The sequence below is a fragment of the Rhea pennata genome, chromosome 8 (assembly GCF_028389875.1).
Source record: "Rhea pennata isolate bPtePen1 chromosome 8, bPtePen1.pri, whole genome shotgun sequence".
NCBI classification, from domain to species: domain Eukaryota; kingdom Metazoa; phylum Chordata; class Aves; order Rheiformes; family Rheidae; genus Rhea; species Rhea pennata.
This window is the reverse complement of record NC_084670.1, coordinates 28,492,721-28,515,802: the sequence shown is the minus strand read 5'-3', so window position 1 is coordinate 28,515,802 and position 23,082 is coordinate 28,492,721. Positions and strand designations below refer to the sequence as shown.

General features: G+C 38.3%; 1 protein-coding gene across 7 annotated transcripts in view; it reads left to right on the top strand.

The window, feature by feature from the left end:
• Window positions 1–23,082, top strand: part of DNM3 (dynamin 3) — a 183,586-nt gene that overhangs the window by 94,465 nt on the left and 66,039 nt on the right. For all 7 annotated transcript variants that reach the window (XM_062580964.1, XM_062580961.1, XM_062580959.1 and 4 more), the window contains one exon: window positions 17,229–17,338. In XM_062580964.1, the coding sequence (XP_062436948.1) occupies window positions 17,229–17,338 (110 nt within the window). The remainder of the gene's footprint in view (window positions 1–17,228; window positions 17,339–23,082) is intronic.

Sequence of the window (23,082 nt, the reverse complement as noted above, 5' to 3'; positions counted from 1 at the left end):
TCCAGTTGCAATATCCAGAAACAAACCTGCAAGACTCTGCCCAAAGCACTAGTTAATAATTATTGCATACAGCTTGGAGATTGCCCAGATTCTACAGTGCTGTTGGATCCTCTCATGCATTCATGCATACCACAGTGATTATTGAATGCTTTTTCTTCTAGGTCCTTTGTATGTCCTTATGTAACTTGGTGCCTCTAGTGTTGAGCTGTGGAACTATTGAGCAAAGCTGCATCAACGGGAGCGTGTATGGTAGCATCTCTGCTCTTTGGTGATATCACGGACTGTGTAAGTTCAGTTGGTTTGTGCGTGCCGTACAGATCTGAACAAAATGATTTTTTGCGCCTATGAGGCAATCTAGCTATCGAATGTTTTGTAAAAGTTAGTCATGGTGTACTTAGAGTAGCTGGAGTCACTTGCTGCAGGTTGTTCTTAAGAAGCCGAGTGCATTCAAAAGGCATTTCTTCTCCTCAGCTGTATTTCCCGCGACTGACTTGTACGTTCAGTGCCTTGCTTGGCAAAGGGAGGCTGAAGAAGTGTCTTTGGGTACAATTTGGTGAGTGGTCACACTTGGAGCAAGGGCAGCTGGACCATGCCCATACCATGTAACAGCACTCACTGAGGGAGCTTGTAGCTGTTCCGGAACTGAGAACACTATAACCACATTACACAGGACCTGTGCTGATAAGCTTCTTAAAGGTCAGGGCTGACTAACCTGAGTGCAACCCCGTGGCAACAAATCCGCCCTACTTGTGCTCAGGATCTTCATTCAGTGCTACTCTGTGCAGTGACACAACACCTCTGGTTATAAGCAGTTTGGCAGAGCTTCCTGCATCTCGCTCTGCTGAGTCCTTAACACAGGCGTTGCTGTATTCTCTTTTCCAGTATTGGTCAATCCAGCTAGTGTTTGACATTCTTGTCTTTACCCTCAGTGTGCAGAGGAGCCAGTTCTGTTTGCTCTCTTGAGGATGTGAATAGTGTTTGCAGCTTCACTGTGGGAATTTGGGGTTGATCCTTATGGTTTGGGAATTTTTGTAGTAGCAGAATATCCTTACCTGTTTCTCAGAGCTGGACTAGATGCTAGTGGAGGCAATAGGTGTCCCAATTTTCCGGGGTTTCTGAATGGCAAACTACCACTGTTCATGGCAGATACGATAACAAGCTTGTGAGACTCTGCCTTGTATAGGTCTCCTAACAGGGAGGACCCTTTGATGCTTCCTGGACAGGATTAAACACTAAAAAAATTTTAACAGGGGGCAAATATAAGGGAAGGGCAAATTGTAAATAACTCTAACTTTCCTAAGATGTTACAATTTTGCTGCCTTTGAAATAGGGTCTAGCTGCAGCATCAGAGAAAAGAACATGTAGGTGGCACACTCCCAGATGACCTCCAAGCATTTTACCAACGTGACAAGGATCCTTAGCCCTTTGGGCAAGAACTATTTAAAGTCTTTTTTACAGGACCACCTTGAAGTATTCTGTAGATCCCTAGACACTTCCACAATGCAAGTTATGATAATGGTCCTGAGTTTAGCAGAAGATTGTAAATAACTGAATTTCCCCTGAATTTCCCAGACCTGCCCACATTCTTGTGCTCCCATTGTATCACAGACCCACACAGCTGAATGTGTGTTTTTTTTTTTTTTTTTTTTTTTTTTTTTTTTTTTTTTTGCCAATAATCAGAATATGGCTGAATTCTGCTGAGTTATCCCTCCTTATTAGCCACAAGCAACAGAACAAATAACTGAAATAACTGTAGGGTTTTTTTGGCTGAAATATTTTGTTAATTCCTTATTTTAGCTGCTTGGATGAATGACTGTCTTTGCTGGCCTGTTAAATTTTCTAGTAGTTGTAGATAATAACTTGAATTTTGGAAACTATTTTCTATTATATGAGACAAGCAAATTAGTGTCTTGGCAGTCAGAGCAAAGCGTGAGAACCAGAACAAAACCTGTTGGGAAGGATATTAAAAAGTTAATGAGTACATCAGGCTGTTAATTTTCAGGAATGTTCCTGAGTTTTACCAAAGAGAAGCTTTTTCTCCCACAACTTTGAAGATAAATTTTTATCTTAGGTTCTAGATAATATTTTAGAGAGCACTACTGTTTTTGTTGATAAAATTGCTGTTGGGGAATTGTTTAGCAGATGCACTTGTCAGTTCCTTGTTTCCATTTGTTCTGGCGGTTATCCTACTCATAGTTCCGATCCTTAGACCAATTCTATTTGATTTCATTCTATTTCTCTTTATAATAGCAAATAGAGACGTTAATAATTGAACGCACTTATTTTGGAAGAATTACCCTAATGACTTGTGTGAACTTGCATTGATGTCTTGACCAATAATAGCAGCCTAAACTACCCGCACATGCAATAGGCAAAGTTATTGAATCATCTACTAATTCAGTTGTTTTTCTAGGCTTGTTTGCCTTGTCTGTCTTGTATATGTGGTTTTCTGCATTGGAGATGTGCAGTGAAGCGTTGTACGTGCCTTGTGGATGGAGGCTGATACGGATGTGCGTGCAGTCTGTATGCTACACCTTTGACTAGGTTACCTGGCTTCTGGAAATCCTGGATCAGTTGTCATGTCCCTTCTTTTCCACTATGGAAGGATTTCTGTTTGGGTAAAAGAGAATATTTCCAGGAAAATACTGTCATGTGCTACCTTAGCTGGAACACATTTATTTTGCTGATTGCTGGAATTGGGGCCTCAACCAAATTAAAACACTGAAGCAGAAATTGAAGGAAATCATTATGTATGAATCGGTGTACACTTGGGTTCTGCTAAAGTGAAATTTGCTGTTTCCCCATCTGCACTGTTGTTTTACAAGTTCACAGGCATAGGAAACTGATTGTTAATCTAAAGACTGATAGTTGGATGCGTAGAGGAACAGGTAGTAACTTATACTGATGAATATATGAGTGTTGATTTTGTTGGTTTTAAATTAAAACATCAAATTGATGTCTTTGATCTCCCTTTGATCCCTTATTGGTGAGTGCCTCATCCAAAAAATACTGTGCATCTTCCGTTTAGGAGTTCAATTTAATAAAATTCAATTTAGGTTTACAAAGAGCATTTAATGCTGTTGAGAGACAAAGAATGAAAGCTGCCTAAGCATTTCAATGCTAGTGCTCAGCAATGGGTTAAAAAAAATACTGCACATTTTTTGGTAATGTTAGAAACTCTGATGGGTGGAGTACAGCAATGGGCGTTTTAGTGCAGATGGGTTTACTAACCCTTTGCTGTACAGTCCAAATCTGAAAAACTGAGGTAATGGCCAGTAAGACAGTGTGTTTAATGAAGGCCTATTTGAAAAGCTTTCCTGCACGAAAGAGAGCTAGTGTGTTCTGCTGCAGTAGAAGCAACACCTTTAATGTTTTTTAATTATTAGCTTTTTCTTGTAAATACTGTAGGAAAACGATCGCAAGAACAGCTTTAAAGAGTTAGGAAAGCTCACTAGCAACTAGTTGCCAAAATATCTGTTTCTACATGCTCTACCCAAGTTAGAATAATCAAATTAAATGAAGGATGGTTTTTACATCTGGTTTTGAATCTGGAAATAAGTTGATACAGGCAGAGATTCACTGGACAGTTTAATTGCTGTCGTAAATTTACAATAAACCTCGTGGAAACAATATTTTTTTTTTTCACTGGGGAGACTGGTACCTCCTTACATAAAGAGAAGACTGCTTCCTCCTTTGTCCTATGGTTAACAACTGTAAATTTTCAGTTAGATTTTGTAATTGGTAGCTGCACAGTAATCTCATCTGTATGAAAATTCACAAAGTGTAAGCATCCGCAGAGCTAAGATGGCCAATAAGCTTCACTTTTAACGATAAACTCTAACAAGAAATGCCTTTTAATTATGCTTTTCAAAAATAGCCTCTGAAGATTCTGCATGAGCGCTTTGTGGGAGGGCATTCCAGACTCTGGGAGCAGAACAAGTGCCTCTAGGCATTTTAGGTCAAAATGTGAATAAGGACTTACGACATTTATAGCTTTGTTTCTCCGTGTTTATGAAGAAGTTTATCTCAACAGTTTAAGGATAGCTTATATAACAAGCTTAACTTGGGGATAACTAACACTTTATTGGCACAAATTACATGAAGCTTAATCTGTAGTATTTCCATAATTATTTTCTTTGCTGTGTACAGTGCATTCCTGTATCTTCCTTTAAGATGCATGAAATGATTCTTTGCTATAATTTATTTGCCACTGAGGTGAGAGAACAACACCTTACTCCACCAAACAGCAAAGACAACTAGCTGCTCCTGGGCTAGGCTGGGACCTTCCTCAAAGGGTTAAAGAAGGTGTGGAACATTATTTCCCAGAGTCTTGGCCCTTTGGTTCTTGGAGCAGTACAAGATGTTGACCTCTGCTCTGGAAGATGGCAGTGCCTGTATTGATAGAGTCTCCTGCTCAGCTGGACAGGCCACTGCATGGTGATAAGCAGATGTCCCACTTCTCAGAGTCCAGCAGTGTAATTTGGTTTGTACCAGCAGCTTATTTTGTAGACCAGCAGCTCTCATGCTGGGTAAGCATGGAGCGCTGTAGTTATAGCATGGTTCCTGGTAAATCACCTTCTATAGTTCTGCAGCTGCACCACGTGTTTCCGTCCCAAACAACTCCGCTCACCTGCAGCCACCATCCCGTACCTTCCCAGAGAGCATGGCATGGGAGCTGGGATTTCTTGGAGAAGGAACTGGAGGATGCAGGGCTGCAGTAGGCAAAAAATTCTGAAGTAGAGCAGAGAGAAGAGAGAATGTGCTCAAAAAGTTTGAGACCCTCTTCCTTAGGCTGTATTTTAGAGCAAGAATTACAAGTCATCTTGTTACAGCAGAGGTGCTAGCTGCGTTGTCAATAGCAGGGTAAGAGTAGGGCCTAGTTGCAAGGAACTCTTGTGCTTTTTTTAAACTCTTTTTTTTCCCTGTTCATTTTGTGTAATTTAGATAACAGTTTTACACGTATCAGTTGCAGAGTTTCTCCTCTTGTGACTTTATACTGTTGATTGAAAGGGAAGGCACTTCAGAGAAATGAAAGAATAGTGAGTTTGTGTTGGTATTGAACTTAGCAGTTTATATTAGTGCTTCATTTTCTTTATTTTTTTCCCCCTTAATAGCTAAGCTTAATCATCTTTCTTGCTTCTTTGTCTTTTTAGTGAAAACTATTGTGGAGGAAAAAAAAAAAAAGCATTGAATACTGGGGCTTTCTCACCACTGCTTTATTAATAAAGTTTAGTTGCCAGCAGGTCTTTCCTCATGTCTGGCATGAAGCTCACACCAATACGTGGGTTCTTGATAAGAAGGATAACGCTTTCCCAGTTATTTTGCTTTCCGGCTTCCTGAACAAGAACATGAATTTAGGTCAATTTTCCAGTTATGTAAATTATCCCGCTAAGTCTCTGTTAAGTCATAATTTTGGTTGTGTTTTGAGAATTCTTGTCAGTGAATCTCTACCCTCTAATGTTCATCTTTGAGATGATCTGAAGTGTTTTAAGGTCCTCCTCACTAATATGCTCCCCTTTTTAAGAGATGGATGAATAGGGAACAAGAGATGTAATTCTGTAATTGACAACTTTTTTTTTCTTTCTGAGCAGTGCTGTATTTGTGTGGATGCATGCGTGTGCGAGGGCAGTGATAATTCTGTTAGAGTGCAGAGTAAGTAGAGAACTTATAGGCTAATTCAAATTTGAAATGTATTCTTCATGAATCTCAGCACTTGAGATCAGACAGTTTTTGTACTAAATGATCTTAATAGTGAAAGATTGCCCCCCCCCTTTTCCAAATTGCATCTGTATTTCAAACTTAGAGAAACTTGATATTCCCTAATACAATTATTTCTGATTAAGGGCATATGCCTGTTACTATATATAGTATTTTCCTCCATTTAAGTGAGCATAAAAAAGATATTCTAAAGGAAATCCCGCGAATTGCTTCTTTTCAAGATGGTTTTATGTCTCACGGTTCTGAAAGGGTCTGCGAGTTTTGTTTATGCCTGCTATCTGCCCATCTTCACGTCCCTTGAAAATGAAGGTTTTGAAAGAAGACTGCAGCATATAGTTTCAGTCCCATAACATGACTTTCTCTGCAGAAAGACACTAGCTGTGGTGATCTTTGTCCACATATAAAATGCATGACAAAAGTGTTTTTCATGCTGCAGAAGTTGCTATTTTTTAAAACACTTCAAACACCAAATGTCCTCAGTAGGAGATCAGAGAGGTGAGTGGAGAGATAAAAGTAAATGCAAGAAAAGCAAGGGTAATTTTGATTCACCTATAAAGATGCTGTGCAGCTGCCAAAGAAATTTGACAATTTTGTATTTTTTTAACTGTTAATTTCTGTTTCCATTTTTTTAAAATATTAGTTCTTTGTTCCTAGGCTAAAGTGTTTTTATTCCCTTGACTGAAATAGTTACCCTCTCCCCGCTTCTGAAGTGCAATTTCAGATTGAAAAGTATTTGAAGTGTTCTTTTGTCATTAGGCAATATGGATTATTTTTTAATTTTACATTTTCTGAGTTTATAATGCTTGATGGTTTTTTGAGTAATGACAGTAGTTCTGTAATGTATTTTACTTTACCAGCCATGCATTTAGCATTAAGTCTATTGTCCTGGGCTTTTGATTGGGAGTTGCTAGTAATTACATCATTTAATAATTTCTTAATATAAAATCCTCATTATTTCCAACTATTTCAGTGTAATATATTATTAGACATCTAAAACAAATTTAAACTTCTAGTTTTTATAACCTTTGGAATATTCTCAAAGGAAAATAGAATGTTATTTCAGCAAAACAAATGAATTGAGAATATAATTAAAACATACATTGCATTTAGTAATGTAAACTTCAAAATAGATCACAGAAAATCACAGTGCTTACAAGTATGTTTAGCTCTTTGCATATTTTTAATGAAAATTCTATCTCAGCAGTGTATTTTTGAGTCTTACAGGGAGGGAACTTTCAGAATTTTTTTTCCCTTTTCTTTTCTGTGCTGTTCTGTTGCAGGGGCAATGTTCCTCTCTGCAGGCTCTCCTGCCTGCTTTGTATCTCTGAAATGAGTGAGAGAATATCTGCCTGAACTGTTGCTTTTTATAATCATATATTATTTTAGGACCTGTTAGAAAATTATCTCTGTAGAGATTTGTTAAGAATCGCTGTGTGTGAAATTAGTTCTTTGACTGCTAATGAGACAGATTATACCAATAAGGCTTCAGTGTATAAATTCAGTTTTCAAAATCAGTCCTAGAAAGAATTTATATGTGGAAAATGACAAAATCTTTTTAGTACTCAGCAGCTTTTTTCACTATTATAGACTCCTTATTGAAATTCAGATTTGTACCAATATTTGTAAATTAGCTGTCGTCTTTATACTGGATCTTCTGTTGCCATAATGCCTCTTTCATATTGAAATACTCTCAATAAATCAGTGTTAGAAAATAGTTGTAGTATATATTCTTTTCCAGCAGCATTTCCTTGTTGGTTGCAGTATCTGTAAAATCTAATGATGTTTAGGAGTAATGGAGTATATCTTTCAAAGCGCAAAGTAATGAGTAATAGGAGTGTTTTGACGTAGTGTTTAAAAAAAAAAAAAAAAAAAAAAAAAAAATAAAGGTTTCCTGCCCAGAACTTTGACTGACTGTCTGGGAATTCAATGCTGTATGTCAATGTTATGTAGAATTAGCATGCGTACTTTGGAGTGACTCTTTACAAATACAGTGGTGTCCTGCAACAGTAAGCCCAGTGTATTAATAGCTTACAATGTTCTGAGTCAGTGTTGATGGAAACCTGTATTCTTGAGGAAACGGTGTTTCCTAATAAATACTTTTCTTTGAGAAGCAGAGGTGCTTCATTTCGTAAAGAATATGGTTGTTTATTATAAAAATCACTCGTTTTTGCAGGCTTGTTTCATCTTTCACATTTCAGTACACTCTTTTTGTTGCCTGCTCTGTGTTTGCAATAATGTATTTACCTCTTGCATTGGCATCATTTGCCTATCGTTCTGAAAATCCTGGGGCCTTTCTAAGATGAGTGTTTCATAGCTTCTTTGAAACAGCTGACGTTAGGTATGTATAGAAAGTTCTACTGGAGAAAAATTGTGCTGACTTCTTGGTTGTCAACTCCATAAAATATTGTTTTCGTAAGATCACTGAAACAACAATGTATTATCCAAACCACAAGTTACAAATTTTTAGAGAATGCTGGAAATGTTTCTTACAACTGTTTTGGCTGTCAGTTAGAGCTTTTTCTTAGTAAAAAGCTCTTTCTAAAGTTGTATTCTTGGGGAGACCAACTGGCTGTATGTTAACAGAGATGATGAGGTGAATGTGAGTGTTTATCATCTTACTACAGTTTCTAGTCTGAACAAATGTATGTTTGTCTTGTTTTTTCCTTCCTAACCATATGGCATCAAATAAAAGAGAATGTTAGGTATGATCTGGAAGAATGCTTGGTTACAGGAATCCAGGCAAGAGAGAACTGGAATTTTTTTAAGATATTGTCATTTTATACAGGGAAGAAATGACGTATTAGTGTTATAACAAGAAATGACAAGGTTTGGTGCTATTTCAGATTAGAAGAGATGCAAATAAAAGTAGAAAAATGGTTAAAAATACTTATAATGATTTGTGAAGGTGTATTTTTCAGGTAGTAAGAAGAATGTAACTGCAAGATTTTTAATCTGGCAGTCACAAGTTCTTGTGCACCGTGCAGAAGAAAGGGAAATTCTTTACTACCAGGTGCTGATATTCTGAGACAGGCTTTCATTGCCCTGTTCCTCCACTCACTGCTTGCAGTAATGATGATGGAGTCTCTGGCTGACTGAGATTTTGTGGCTTCTTTGCTGAAAATTCATCTGGCAGCTAGAAGTGTCACAGATGTCGCTTCCAGAGGTCAGTGCCCTGCTTTCCTCTGGTGCCTCTTGCACTGCACAGTGGCAGTCCTACTTTATTCATAGGCCTTAACTGCATCAGTGCATGATCTTTTTCTTTGGAGGTGACAGCTACAGAGTTCTGCTATGTAGTGGAACTAATACTACATCACTGAAAATTTGCTTGGAGTTTATGCTTGCAAAATTTTACTGGCCTCTTTCTTAGCTGTTCACTCTTAGCTGTTTGTTCTATCCTGCTCATAGAAACATATGCTTCTATACCCCCATAGCTTGGGATAATCTGCTATCTAGTAAGCGTTGTCTGTGCTGGACTGCCTAACTGGACCTGCAGGAGAATTGCTTCGGTGCCAAATATTTGATAGTTGGTGAATTTGGTGTTTGAATATTACCTTGGCGCTCTGTTTCAGCAAGGGCACAAAGGTGACAAATATGGCATTTACAAAGATTATTTATCAATAACTTATTCAAATTCTGTGACCGCACAAGAGTAGTGATGACAGTTGAGCTGTCATTGTCGTTTCTGTTCGAAGATCTCTTTCATTCTAGAGGTGCTTCTCTAAGCTTCCCCAGACCACGGTACCTCCTGCTGACCTCTGTCTGAATTCACCATCTGTCATGGTTTTCAGGGAGAGCATGTGGCCAATGCAATAGAATTTGTCCCTGCGTTTCAGTTGTGCATTGTTAAGGTATGTTGTAAGCTTGACATACTTTTCGGCTATGGTGGCACTGGAACAGAAATTTTGTTTTCTGTACACTTCTGTGACTGAACAGCTGAGCAGCACAGTCAAAATATCTAGCAGTGTCCTAGCGCTGGAAGTTGTTAGAACAGTGTCTAGCACCATTTAGTCGCTTATTTAATGACAATAACTTTAAAGAATGCTCTGATGTTGCCTTTTGGCTACTCTTCTCTAGCCCTTGATTGTTCATAATACCTTGATTAGACTACCAACATTTTTTCCATATTCCCATGCCCATCCTTGCCAGGTTCTTTTTTTGTGAGTTCACTTACTGTTCGATGTTGGTTATGATAAAGTCTCCAACCCTGCTTGAGTTCAGGTCCCTTCTGAGACAGACACTGTGCATTGACAGGAGACCTGTGTCTTGAGAGGATTATAATCTAAGATGATTTAAGATCAGTTTGAGGAACAACTTTGGCTATGAACTTCAGGAGTGTTTCAGTTAGGGACAGTTTCATGGAAATTGTTTTTGATAAATGTTTCTACGGAGCCTTCAGTCTAACAGCTACTATTTCCAAGGACAGAGTCTCACAGTTTTTTTACCCGTCACCACAATTATTTTAGGATATCTTTAGTTTAGTCTAATTCTAAATCATTTTCCAAACTTATTCTCTGGGAGATTTGATGGTGTATGTCACTTAGTGTTTGAAGGTAATGTTCTTAATATGAAGAAAATGTAGTGCTTGTTGCTTATAGAGTATTCTGGTATTTTTCTTTATTTAACACCCTGAAAGCTACTTACTTTACAAAAAAAAAAAAAAAAAAAATTACAGATATCGTTATGATGGACTAAGCGGGTGGTTGCCTCACTCTTTTGTTATACGTCAACAATTTTTCTTTGGTGAAATTAAGAAGCCAGAGTATGTTTATACATCTTATGTAGGGTAAGGAAGGAGATATCTTCAGGCAGTTGTGTCTCAAAAATTAATGTTTTCCATGATCCAAATATCTTGGCTTGCTTAAAAAAAAAAAAAAAGAAGAAGACTGAAATGTACCTTTCAAAAAATGCTGCTATATTAAAAAAAAAAAAAAAAAAAAAAAAAAAAAAAAAGGTAGGGGGTGGGGGAGACAACTCGAGACCAGAAGCCCTGTCATACCAGAGTTTCTCTCGGATGTCTGGAAAAAGTCTTATACTTCTGGGATGCTTTCCAAAATATTTTCAGTGACCATTGCCACAGGCGTGAACTTCTTAATGCATTTTGCAGTAATCTCCACTATGGTGAAATTGATTACTGTCTGAAAGCTTTTAATGATAACAAACAAGCAGAGCCGTATAAATGGCATGAATTAATTGTGTGAGTGTATTTTGTTGCATCTTCAGGATAGTTGTAGAAACAGATATGTTGACTTGGGAAATCCTGCTTAAAAAATTATGCATAACTGTAATTACATATTATGTATGTGTTATATAATTACATATTTATCATTTGAATTTTAGTAAGAAGGACTTTTGCTTACACACACACACACACACACACACACACCTAGAAACACAGTCTTCCTCCAGACACTTCAGCTGCTACCCAAAGAGAGAATATCTTGGCTTCCTAGCAGGAAGAAAAGGGAACTATAGCAAAGGTATATCTTCTTCATATACTTATCAGGGAACTGCAGGAGCCTTATAAATGAGAGGCTGTCTTTTTATGTGCAGATTGAGGGAAGTCAGGAAATTAAAAATACAGCAAAACCTTGTAGGTTCTTTCGATGTTAATCTAGTGTGCCTAATGCTGAAGGTTATTAGAACTGGAGAGGTTAGCCTGCCCAGACCAAAATCTGAGCCTCACTCATGTTCAAATAGGTTCCAGGAGTTAGGTTTTTCCTTTAAAGAAAAAAAAAAGTATATATTTATTGAGTGAAATTGTAAAACTTGCAATGGAAAGCGTTACCGGGCTGAGAAGCTAGATTTTGCAGGAACTGATATGTAACTATCACTCTGTGCCCTCTGCCAGCACAGACATGCTGCACCAAAGCCCTTCATCCTGTGCTATCACTCCTATCAACCAATGGGATTAGATAATCTGCAGCAGATGAAAAATAAAAATTTGAGCACCTGTAGAGAAAAACAAGCTAGTAAAAACAGACTTTGTTACAATGGATTAAAAAAAAAAAAAAAAAAAGTCAAAGGATACTCTCTCTTCCTTGCCCCCCTCCTACCTCCAGAGCAGCCACTAGTCACATCTAGCAGAATTTTTCCAGACTGTTAACTGGTTCATCAGGTGGGTGCTTTCTCTCTGTTTTAAATGTCAGCACCACTTCAGTTCAGAGGAATTGCTGGCCATTTTCCCAGATAAGATTTCCCAAATTCAAAATGACTTTTCAAGATTCCAACTAATAGGAGCTAAACAGAGATTTCTTCTTCACCAGGGCCTTTCTCAGATTGATCCCTCTACTGACACCACATCCCTACAGCACTGAACAGTGAAACACTAGCTTTTCTACCTGTGATAAGAAATACCTCTTTCAAAAAAGAGGGGCAGTCTTCCACCTGTCCTTAATCATGTTGCAGTTGTTCTGTATTCCAGAAACTATTATACACATCTGTTTGCTTTTGTATCATCAGTGCATCACAGGGAATAACATTGAAATGACTTCAGTATTTTTCTGAATCAAGCCATTGAGGGCCTGCATCAGTACAACGGGATGCCTCTTTGGCCACCCTTTGTTATTAAGGGAGATGAGAGATGGACAGTGGAAAAGTTGTTTATCTGAGTCCTGCAAAGTGGGGGCTGCCATGCAGTGGCCAAAGGAAAGGAGCTTTTGGAAGTGTTTCACTTCCTTGCTTTGTTATCAAAAGCTAAAGCCATTTAGGAGTTTAGGGCTGGGGACTGGAGGGAGAGGTAGAGAGGTGGAAGAAACATGCTCTTTTCATCTGTAACTTATTTTTTGCCTTGCTTTTCATAAAAGAATGTTTATGTATGCATCGTTTTTCTGCTAAAGCAGCGTTGTTCAGTTTATAGGCAGTTTAGAATCGTTTTCTATAGCTGTACCCAGGAGTATGTTCAAGCCTGAATCTCACATTGCTTAGTTGTCTGTAAGAAAATCACTTGCCTTGCTTTTCTATAAAATTTTGGAGTAATATGAAAGTATCTTATGCTTAATTTTTCAGAGTATGTTGTAAAGCCAAGTGTGGCAAAGACCATTGTGAAAATGCTGTGTGACTTTCAAAATTGAGAGAGAAAAATAAACTGAAATATAAACACAGTAAAATTCTCTTGGGTATATCTAAAGTTAGATTGTAGCTAACTCCTGGCTATTGATTTAAATGCTATAAAAGTTGCCATGAGACATAATAGCTTGCGTTTTTATCAGAGGCCATAGGACAGGCTATTCTGTACTGGCAGTGACAGCAGCTCCTAGATGTAAACGCGTCTAAGACTTTCCTTTGCAGGTGTAAGCAGGCGCATTTGTAGCACACCACCAGCATTTCCTCACTCTTTCTATTTCCTTTCTCTTCTTGCTTTAGTATAGGTCATTGGCTCAGCTGGTTCACAAGTCACTGCTTTTTGCATCTCTTTTTGTCTGTAAAATGGGAGTAATGATCCACGGATCTAAAAGAGTACAGTACTGTGTAAGATCTCTATGCTGGTAGTATTTTTTGCCTCTGGTTCTTAACAGCTTTGTAAAGTACTTGCTTAGCTGTGGTGTTCCACTTGCACATTTTAGCACCCTCATTGCAGAATACCTTAATCCCATCCTCCCATCACCAGCTGCTCCACATAACCAAGGGTTAGCAGTATGCCTGTGAGACAGGTAAGTATTAGGCAGAATTTCTGATGTGGAAACAGAGTAGTACAGTGTCAGTCTGGAAATCTAGTTAAGAGGCAGGAACACCAACCTCTTTATCTGCTGCTCCCCAGCTTTAATTCAAAGCTGTGCTGCTTCAGTTTTTGATTAAGTAGTTGGCTATCCTGCCAAACTCTTTTGACAGAGGTGTTTCATGGACACCTATATTTACTATCACTGGGCAGTAATTATTCGTGAGTTGTGCTTTCAATACAGTGAGCAGAACAAATGCTGCTGTAAAACAGCCTCTGTCAAGCTTCCCCCTCCCCCAAAAGAGTCAAAAGTGTGGCCTGTACTTCCAGCTGCAAGCCTGATTTATTTGCATTTGTGGTTCCCAGAATTTGTGGTCCCTACAATTAGCATAAACAGTTAGGTTTTTCTTGGTGTCATGGCCCTTAGATTGAAAACTGGTATTCTAAAAGGCATTAAAAATGTTTCCAGTGATTTAATTGAAAGGGCTGTTAGTCCAAAGCTCAACCTCCAATCTACCTTTCAGAATCTGAGGAGCAGATATTTGTGTTAACATAAAGTCCTGCCTGAATTTTGTTCCATCCCTCAAGGCATAAGACAGAGCAGAGCTCGTCCTGAATGCTGCTGTTGTGTAGTAGCTGTCTTGAAGTGAAAACTGAAAATGAGAATCATCTTTGATAACTGGAAAGATGACAAATTTAACAATCTCTTTTCTTTGAAGTGAAATCTTTAGAATAATTATATTACCCTTATAACCAAGTTAGCTCAATCAAGTCCAGGGTTTCTTCTTCCGCTGTTCCCAGGGAGCCTACAAAGTTCCAAACGCAGAGGGAGAAAATGTAGGTTTAAATTACTTCAGCCTCTGGCAGAAAATGAGATCAAATTCATTAGATTTGAAGTAAGTAACGGCTGAGACCTTTCTGGGGGAGGGGAGCTGCTTATGTTTGCTTCTTTCTTTTTTCTCCCCCTTGTGTCTTGCTTAAGCTCTGTGCCCCGTTACAAAAATAAAGATCTATAAATATAAAAGAACAAATGCTGAGGGGGACAAACTGGACCCACAGTTATGTGCGTGTCATCACTTGCAGAAGTGTGCCTAGCCCCATTCCTCCCAGGCTTTGTACATTCTCCATTTCTTACGCTGTCAGCCTCTCAGGATGGAAGCGTGCACAGATACAGTCTCGACTGGAGGTGTTTTGGCCTGCCATAACATAATGTGAATTGATGTGGGGTTCATCTTCTGTTCAGATGATACATCATTTCGTGATGTGTTTATATTCTCTGTCCCCCCCCCCCCCAGCTTTGTCTAAAGAAAATACTGCTCTTGGTTTTGCTGCCACACTTGAATGTTGCAGTGAGTGTATAATACCTTTCTCCTGAAACTAAGCAGCATTTAGGTCTGATCTCTCTTACGTGACACGCTGTCTCTGTTGTACTTTCAAATATAGGCACCCTGTGATTTCCCTTTCTTGGAGACTATGCTCTGTGTCAGTGTGTGGGTAGAGGCCATGTAAATAAATACCAACCACATCTTAGCCTTCAGTAGGCATTTCCTTTTTCCTGATGGCTACAAAAGAAACACTTTCTCACAGTTTGGCTTAAAACATTCATAAAACTTTCCTGCCTCCAGATCTTTTGTTTAGACAATCAGATTCTTGGTACATATTTTTCATTGGTTCTATTTTTACACTTCTGTGGTTCCTTAGTTTATCAATAAAGTGTCTGTCATCACTTCTTGTATTCTTGATAATAGAATAAATAAATGATTATAGGCAGATTTTATAATATGAAAGGTAATAGTTAAAGAATAAAAATTAAGCTTATCTATTTTTTTCTTAGTAGTGATGGAAAAAAGTAGTAACTTATGAATACCTCTGCCAAAAAGATTCAAGTTATAAGCTTAAATGCTTGAAATATAAAAACAAAGTATATTACTACATAGTCCAACTTTCAACTCAAAAATATGATTTGCTTTTAAAAGCAAAAGTTAAAACATGTTCTGCTGAACTTACCTGCTATGAAATTTTATCAAGTTTATGTCATGTAGGCATGGCAGCAAAACACATATGTTGTTGCCTTTTAAATGCTACAAGTACTGTTTATAATATTGGAACAGGTCTGCTGATTTGGAATGATGTGACCTCTTTTGATAAAGAGATGGACAACTGAGGTGTTTTTTACAAGGGCCTTTGAAATAGGCTTTTCCTTCTACTGAGACCTGTTAAAAAGCTGTCTAGGAAAGTGAGACATCACTGGATGCGTCACTGTAATGTTGTTATAGTTTCACTCTTATGTATGTTCTCATCTAGTTTAGTTCAGTAATCTTCTGAAGCTTAGCCAAGCTGAATTGCACCTGCGCTCATAATGCTTGTATCTCAAAGTTTAGCCAGAACTTCTTCCAGTTCTTTACAATAGAAAATACTTTATATATATCTTCTGGAAATAACTGGGAAATATGTACTGAGAAACACGAGTCCTAGTTGGGTTTGACCCTTTGCTCTGTTTTATGTAATTGCTTTTGTATTTCTTACTGGAGCCACCCCACGTAAGTAATGTCCGTGTTCATAGTTCCTTGACAAGTACAACCCATGCCGGATTTCACAGCTAGTGCTGATGGCTAGAGGGAGGACAGTCTGTCTACTTCATGTTGGCAAAAAAGGGACTGTGAAGGAATCTTAAGCCTTCCAGCCTTGGTGACTTTATTGAACTTCCTTAGGGTTGTTGGGTGGCCAAATTCATGAAAATCTCAAGCTATATTTGGTATCTGCTACACAAATTCTGGGCTGTAAATCTTCTCCCAGCCCTGTCACTGCCATGGTAATAGTACAAGGCTTAACAGTACCTTAACAACCTTTAAATGTTGTTAAGCTCTGTACTGTATTAGTACCTTGTCAGTAGTTTTAGCATGATATACAAAACTAAAACGGTGGTATGAGGATGCAAGTATTGCTGCTCTTGTCTTCCAGAGATCACTTCTACTTAGTATAAGCCCTATTAACAGAGCAAAATGGAGAGTTTTGCCCTGCTTTATTAATCAATGAAAGGACTTCAAGGAATGTTAACGCAGTGGGAATAGTTAATTATTTTACATCTTTTTATTCTGACATCACAAGGTAGCTTGAGAGTGTTACTAATCCTTAATTTTGAGGAGTCATAGGAAACAAATAATGTAGAAAAGGTAAAATTACACTGATCGTGCTCTAAATCATTAGTAATGAGACAGGAGTTGACTGCAGCAAGAGTGAATTGGTCGTTCCTACTGTTTGGATGATGAACTGGTAAAATTAGAGTATGGTTTTGTTTAGGTATTACCACATATATATATATGTAAGCTTATTTACATATGTGTGGTAATATGTATAAGAGGTATGTGTGAAACCTTGTTTTTGTGTGATTTTTTTATTTTTAATTTGTGGAATGAAAATTTATCACTAGGATCATCAGGTGCCACCTGTAAATAATTAATCATAACAACCTTAGAGATGAATTTTGTATCACAAGTTACTCCAGTTGTGATAGAACATTTCTCCATTGACTGTGGATACTTTTATTTTAGTTAAATCTGACCCTTTTCTTTTTGATATTCATAGGAATGAAGAAGAAGAAATGTAGGTGCTTAGATTCTTGATGTGAGACTTTTTTATTAGCTGTCATCTGAACTGGGTCAGTGAAAAGTAGGACTGGAATTTAGATTTCATTTCTGCTGTGGATATGTGTACACAGGATGACCAGACATTTCAATCTGGATTATTCCCTTGTGGTAATAAATGTACTGAAGACATTATCAACTAAATAGAACATGCTAATTTCAGATTTCTTTGAGATGTCTTACCCAGTGTTGATTTGATCTGTTTTCTGTAGGAAAAAGAGAAGAAGTATATGCTTCCTTTGGACAACTTGAAAGTGCGGGATGTTGAAAAGAGCTTCATGTCTAGCAAGCATATCTTTGCATTATTTAACACGGAACAGAGGTAAGAAAATGTGCTATTTGCAGATAGTTCTGTGAAGGTGTACCTGGCTGAGCATTTTAATCACTGGGAGTATAGTTCTAGTATTTCCACTATGTGGGTGAACAGAGGTCTTGACGCCCTTGGTTCATCTGCTTCTGTGCTATTGCATAATCATGGAACAAAACGCTCGCATCCTCCTTGCCACTTGTAGGGGGAAACAGCTCCATGATTAGTCATGTAGTTCTTCTGTATGGCTGAATAATCATCTCCTGAGCCTATTTTTGTTTTGTTTAGCATTCTCCTAGGCTTACCAAAACATTCATGACTTCTGTACCTTGTGACCAGATTCAACTGGTGTAATCACAAAAGCTTCATTAGAATTTTCCACTTTCTCCAGTGGAATATCGCACTGTCTGTAATCTTGGGAATCATTCTGTTATCTCTTTGGGTTTAAATACAGCTGCATGAAGAACAAATGAGATTCCTCTGCCTCCCTAAGTCATCAGAATCTTTGCTTTCTAGTGTTTTGCCTCATACTTTTCCTTTCAGACACCATCCTCTGATCTAACTGGTATGGGTACTCCATGGAAGACAGTTAAGATTCCTATGCACAAATAAGTCAAGAAAACATGGAAATATTTAAGGTCATACAAGTGATCTGTTTGCGTGTGTTTTTAAAAAACCAAAGGGAAAAGTTGTATTTGCAGCTAGATCAGTGAAATTGCATTTTAGTAGATGAGGTGCAATTTTTGTAATTTTTTTTCCAGAAAAAACAGGTAAAATTACTTGTAGGGGTGACATTCACTCATGTCTTTGTTTTCTTCCTCTCTTCTGCTAAGTCCCTTCACTCCTGCTCCCCCTTCTATAACCAAAGCTTGGCAATACATTCAGATGTTGTTCAGGATGATGAGGACTGGATGTTGCTTCCTGCAGAGCCAGCTGTTGTTGCTCCTGAACTGGCCAGAAATAGTCATTGCAGAAGCAAGGAATGTCCCTCCCTCCTGCAAAGTAAAAGCAAAGCACAGGCTTTCTGGGCTGTTCATAGTTTCTGCTGATTCCAGAAGCACAAGAACTAAATGCGAGTCTCTCGACTGCCTTGTGAAGGCTTTGCCTACATCTGCTGACTGCTCAGCTGACCTACATATGGGCATTGTCTGCCAGGAGATGCACTTTGAAAAAATGCCTCACAAATACTTGCTGGGAATAAGATTTCAAACACTTGACCACTTGTATTTCTGGAGCACAGAAAAAGCTTTGAAAAACTTACTGTGTTTTGAAAAAACATACGTGTTTATCTTCAAATGCTGAAAATTAATGCAACTCTGACTATTTTACTGTAGATGTGCATGAATAATCTCATAATTGCACATAGATCAGTCAAGAAAGATAATTTTTTCCTAGTAGCTCCATATTAGCTTGTACATACTAAGTTTCTTCCGTGAAAAATCTTTTAATTTTCGTGCATTGTTTCTCCTTTGTTTGGCTAATGGATTTGCACATTTTCTACATCTTAAATATTAATCACTGAACTGTTGTGAAAATCCAAGAGAAGCATTTATTTCCCTTGACAAGTCTAGGATTTGTTTGGGAGTTATAGAACTGCACATTTACATTTTCACTGGATCTTTGTGCAGACTGCACAGCAAGGGTTTCAAAGTGAGATGTCTAAAATGTTTGCTGTATCTGTAATAACCCTGCCCATCTGGGCTGTGAGTGGGTCCTCCAGCATCTGCATGCTGCTCTAAAAACATCCTTACAGCTACGTGGACATGCTAAGACATGACAGCGCAGTGATAAGGTGCCAAGATAACTTTGCCTTGGGAGGGGCTGTTTATGAGGGGAATCCCCGAGCTTGAAAGGAGGCAGAACTTGTTCTTGAAGAAATATTTACTGAATTCTAATGCAAACAGCTATTTCTCCGTTGCTATGAAACAGCTGGGTTTTTTTGCTATTTCTCAGAATCTCCTCTCTGGCGTGAATTGAGCAAATCAAGTTCAGTATCATTTTGCTATCCGCTGCCTCCTAAATTCATAGGCTGTAGCTGCAGTAGCTGGGATACTGGGGTAAAGTGATCTAGCCCTCAGCTGAGCACTCTGTTCCTGTTATCTATCCCAGATTACTGGAGAAACTGAAACACAGAAATAGTGGATATAAAGGCTCTTGTTTTACTTTATGCTAATATGTTGTTTTCTGGTTTCTGAATATATGGGGAGTTGAACATTCTTACATTCTAAATTCATTATATTGTTTTCTACTTTTTTTCTTTTTTGAAAAGCTAGTTTTTGAGAGACAAACGAGCTTTCTGTTTTGGAGTCTGCCTGCTGAGGGTTCTGGCTATGGAAACATTTTGCTATTTAAGATGTAGATTATTAAAGAACAAAGGCAAAATCATCTCCTCCGGCATCCCACATCGTGTGGGGACTATTTTGTATCTCCCTCTCTTTTTTATATATTTTTTTCCCCATAACCTGCAGGAATTTTTTTCATTGATTACGCAAATGTTCTTAATATACAATTAAAATATTTTAATATTCAAGCAAAAATCTTTTTAGGAAAAGAATTTTCATAAGCTTGTTCTCTTCTTTTTCCTTCCCAGGCCCTCACTGTGTAGGTATTTGCTACAGCCATATGTTTCTGATACTATACATTTCAATAGTTTCCTGGATTATGCACGACATTTTTTCCATTTATGAAAGCTTTCCAGTTGTGAAATACAGTTACCAGGGAAATCCTCATTTCACTGAATAGAAGGAGAAACCAGCCTGAGTTAGGAAACTTGGGGGTAGAGGCAGGAAGAAACTAACAGTATCTGTCACTTTGATTTACTGCAGAAGTCAACAGTTCTCTGACAGAAATCAAATGTGATTTGGTAATGTGTAGTAAATGGAGACTGTGATGATTGATTTCACAGTGAAGATGAATTCTCATGAAATGAAACATAATTGCATGTCTATGAAAAACCTGTGTTGTGAAATAATTAAATTCTTTTCATATTACTTTCTAATTAAAAATTTAAAAAATAAAGAAAAAAAAAAGAAAAGAACCCCTGTAATGTGAAATAGAAGTTGTACTGCTTAAAGAAAAGAGGGGAAGGGTTTGCCTACTGGCAAACTAAGTAATTATTTAAAATTTTTGAGTGGGCCCATGTACTTTACTTTATAGACACCATGGAGATGGTATCTATAGACACCACACTGGAGATGGGGTTCTCTAGTTTACTTATCGTAGCAGCACTGGATACTAAAGCAAAGTACATTAGGGCAACTGCCCTTTAACTCATGGGTCACTTTTGGTGGTGTCCATCTACATGAATCTGCGTTAAAGCAATAAGGTTGAGCTGCAGGATTGAGCAGTGTGTGTCTACACCTACGGCTGTCAAGAAAGTGAGAGGTATTTTGTTGACTCCTCCCCTTCTATCTCCACAGTAAAATACTGGTGAATATTTTAGGCTGCAAAAGAAATCAAATATATGCAAAATATTTGAAAATAATTAATCTGTAGAAAAAAACAAATGTCTGCAGCATTGCTGCATAACATAAAGTGAAATTGTGCACTTTTACTCCTATGAAAAGAGCAAGAAAAATAAATCTCTAACTGCCTTTCACGTGATCAGAGCATGATTAGGAGAAATTTGTGTGAACAGCTTGAATGCTGACTGTTTCCATAGTTCCTCACCGTGCGATGAGGTATGCCAGGACGCTGCTCATGAGTACTGGGCAAATATTCCCAGAGGCCCAGAGCTCAAGGACTGGAGCCAGCTTTAGAGACTCTGGTGAACACAGGGCAGTTTAAGGTTTTTTGCAGGGGGTGGGGGTGAAGGGCTGGCCGGGTTGTTGTGTAGAAGTAGCCAGTGGCTGGGTTTCTGAAGCAGGGCTAAGAATGAAGGAGAGAGAATTTTGTCAGCACATGTGCTTACATGCAGCAGATTCACCTGTAATGTCTGAACTGATGCATGTACGAGACTCTTGAGCAGAGTTCAAGAACAAACAAAACAAACCCTGTCCATCCCAGGAAGTTTACTTTTCTTCTAGGATTTCAATCTAAACACTTTGCCTGTTCCCCACCTATTTCCCGTAAAAATTATTTGCTGATTGGCACTTTTTCTTTTAGACAAGTACTGTAATTTGGGATAAGAACTGTAGTCTTAAAAGTGCCTCCCTTCAGGATTTGTGCAAGAGTCTCAGTTCTCCCTAGTTAATAAGGGCAAGCAGTCATCATATCTCATGATCTTGCCCAGTGGCTACAAAGTCCACATGGCACAATTTTACTTGTTTCTGTACTGCCCTAAAGTAATCTTCTGGCTTTGCAGTAGAGTAGTTACACTTTTTTTGCTGGTTTATTTTGTCAGTAGTGCTCCATCTAAATACCACTTCACCTTTAAGGAAGAAGGAAAGAGGAGCAAAAAATACCTTATTTTGCCTCGAGTAGAGAAGAAGCTTTCCCTCCATCCCTTCTCCAAGTTTGAAGAGATGAGTTCTTCCTCTTCTGTAGGAAAATAGATTGCACCAGGTAAACATTCTGAACTTATAAAATGATAGTAACCTGAAGTGTTTGTTGAACTGGAGAAGTTTCGTGCGTTTCCCACCAACCCTGGGAGTAACAACATATAAAATGAGGAAGAACTATCCAGTGGGGAGTCCCTTATCAACAGCCTTTCTTATGTAGGCAGCTTCTGTTCCTGTTCAGGTTTTTCCTTTCCGGGGAGGTAAAGAAGCAGAACTAGTATATGAAGTCCTCTCTTCCAGAGGAAGGTCCCACCAACTCTCTCTGCTCTTCCCATTCCTGCCCAGCCAGTATCTGGATAAAACAGAATAACTAGACTCAGTTGGTTAGAGCATGATGCTGCTAATGCCAAGGTCATGGGTTCAGTCCCCATACGGGCTACGCTGAGGGTTGGACAAGATGATCTCCAGAGGTCCCTTCCAACCTTACCATTCTGATTCTGTAATAATGTTGCTTTCTGCTCCTCTATGGTTCTGTGTAGTAAGGGGATGTAAGTAGGGAATTGAAAGTACAAAATTGTTCCTCTATTTATCTGCACAAGAATAGATCCTTGCAACCTAAATGCACCTTGAGAATTGTGAAGCAGAGTGACAGAACCTACCATCTCTGCATGAGAGATGAGTATTTGGGGCAGAATTATTGGAGAAACAGATTCTTAATCAGAGAAATAAATGAATGATGGGAGAAGAGCCATCAAAAGAAAATTTTGAGGGCAAACAATAGCTTCTGAATCATGAGTGCACTCCAACTCTTAAGAATAAAACTGCCTAAGCAACTATTGTTTGAGAGGATCCAGGAAAGGGCACTGCGTCTATTAAGTAAAAGACTTGACAATATTTATCTTGGGTGCCTGCTATCTCTTTCATGGTACTTCCAAATGAGCAACGGCAGATAGCAGACCTTGATCTATTCACAGGGAGCTTCAGCTGCAATCTTCCTGCTCATGGCTGATCAGTGCAGATCATCTCCTACTCATTCACTTTGGCGGAAATTTTTGCAAAACACAATAATCTTCCTGGACTCTATGTGATATTTAGTTAGCTATGAACTTAAGCTAAAAGGTTGGGATGGGAATGCAATTACACAGGGATTTTGAGGAGACATGAGAATTCAAAAGCTGGTCCTGTAGAGGTTCCAAAGAGGCCGTGAAAGCTGAATGTTGTTTTAGGAATGGGACTTCAAATGCATTAGAACCTTAAATAAAATTACTGAATTTCTTCTTATGGACAGCAACTAGTTAACTGCTATCCATATATAAGGGA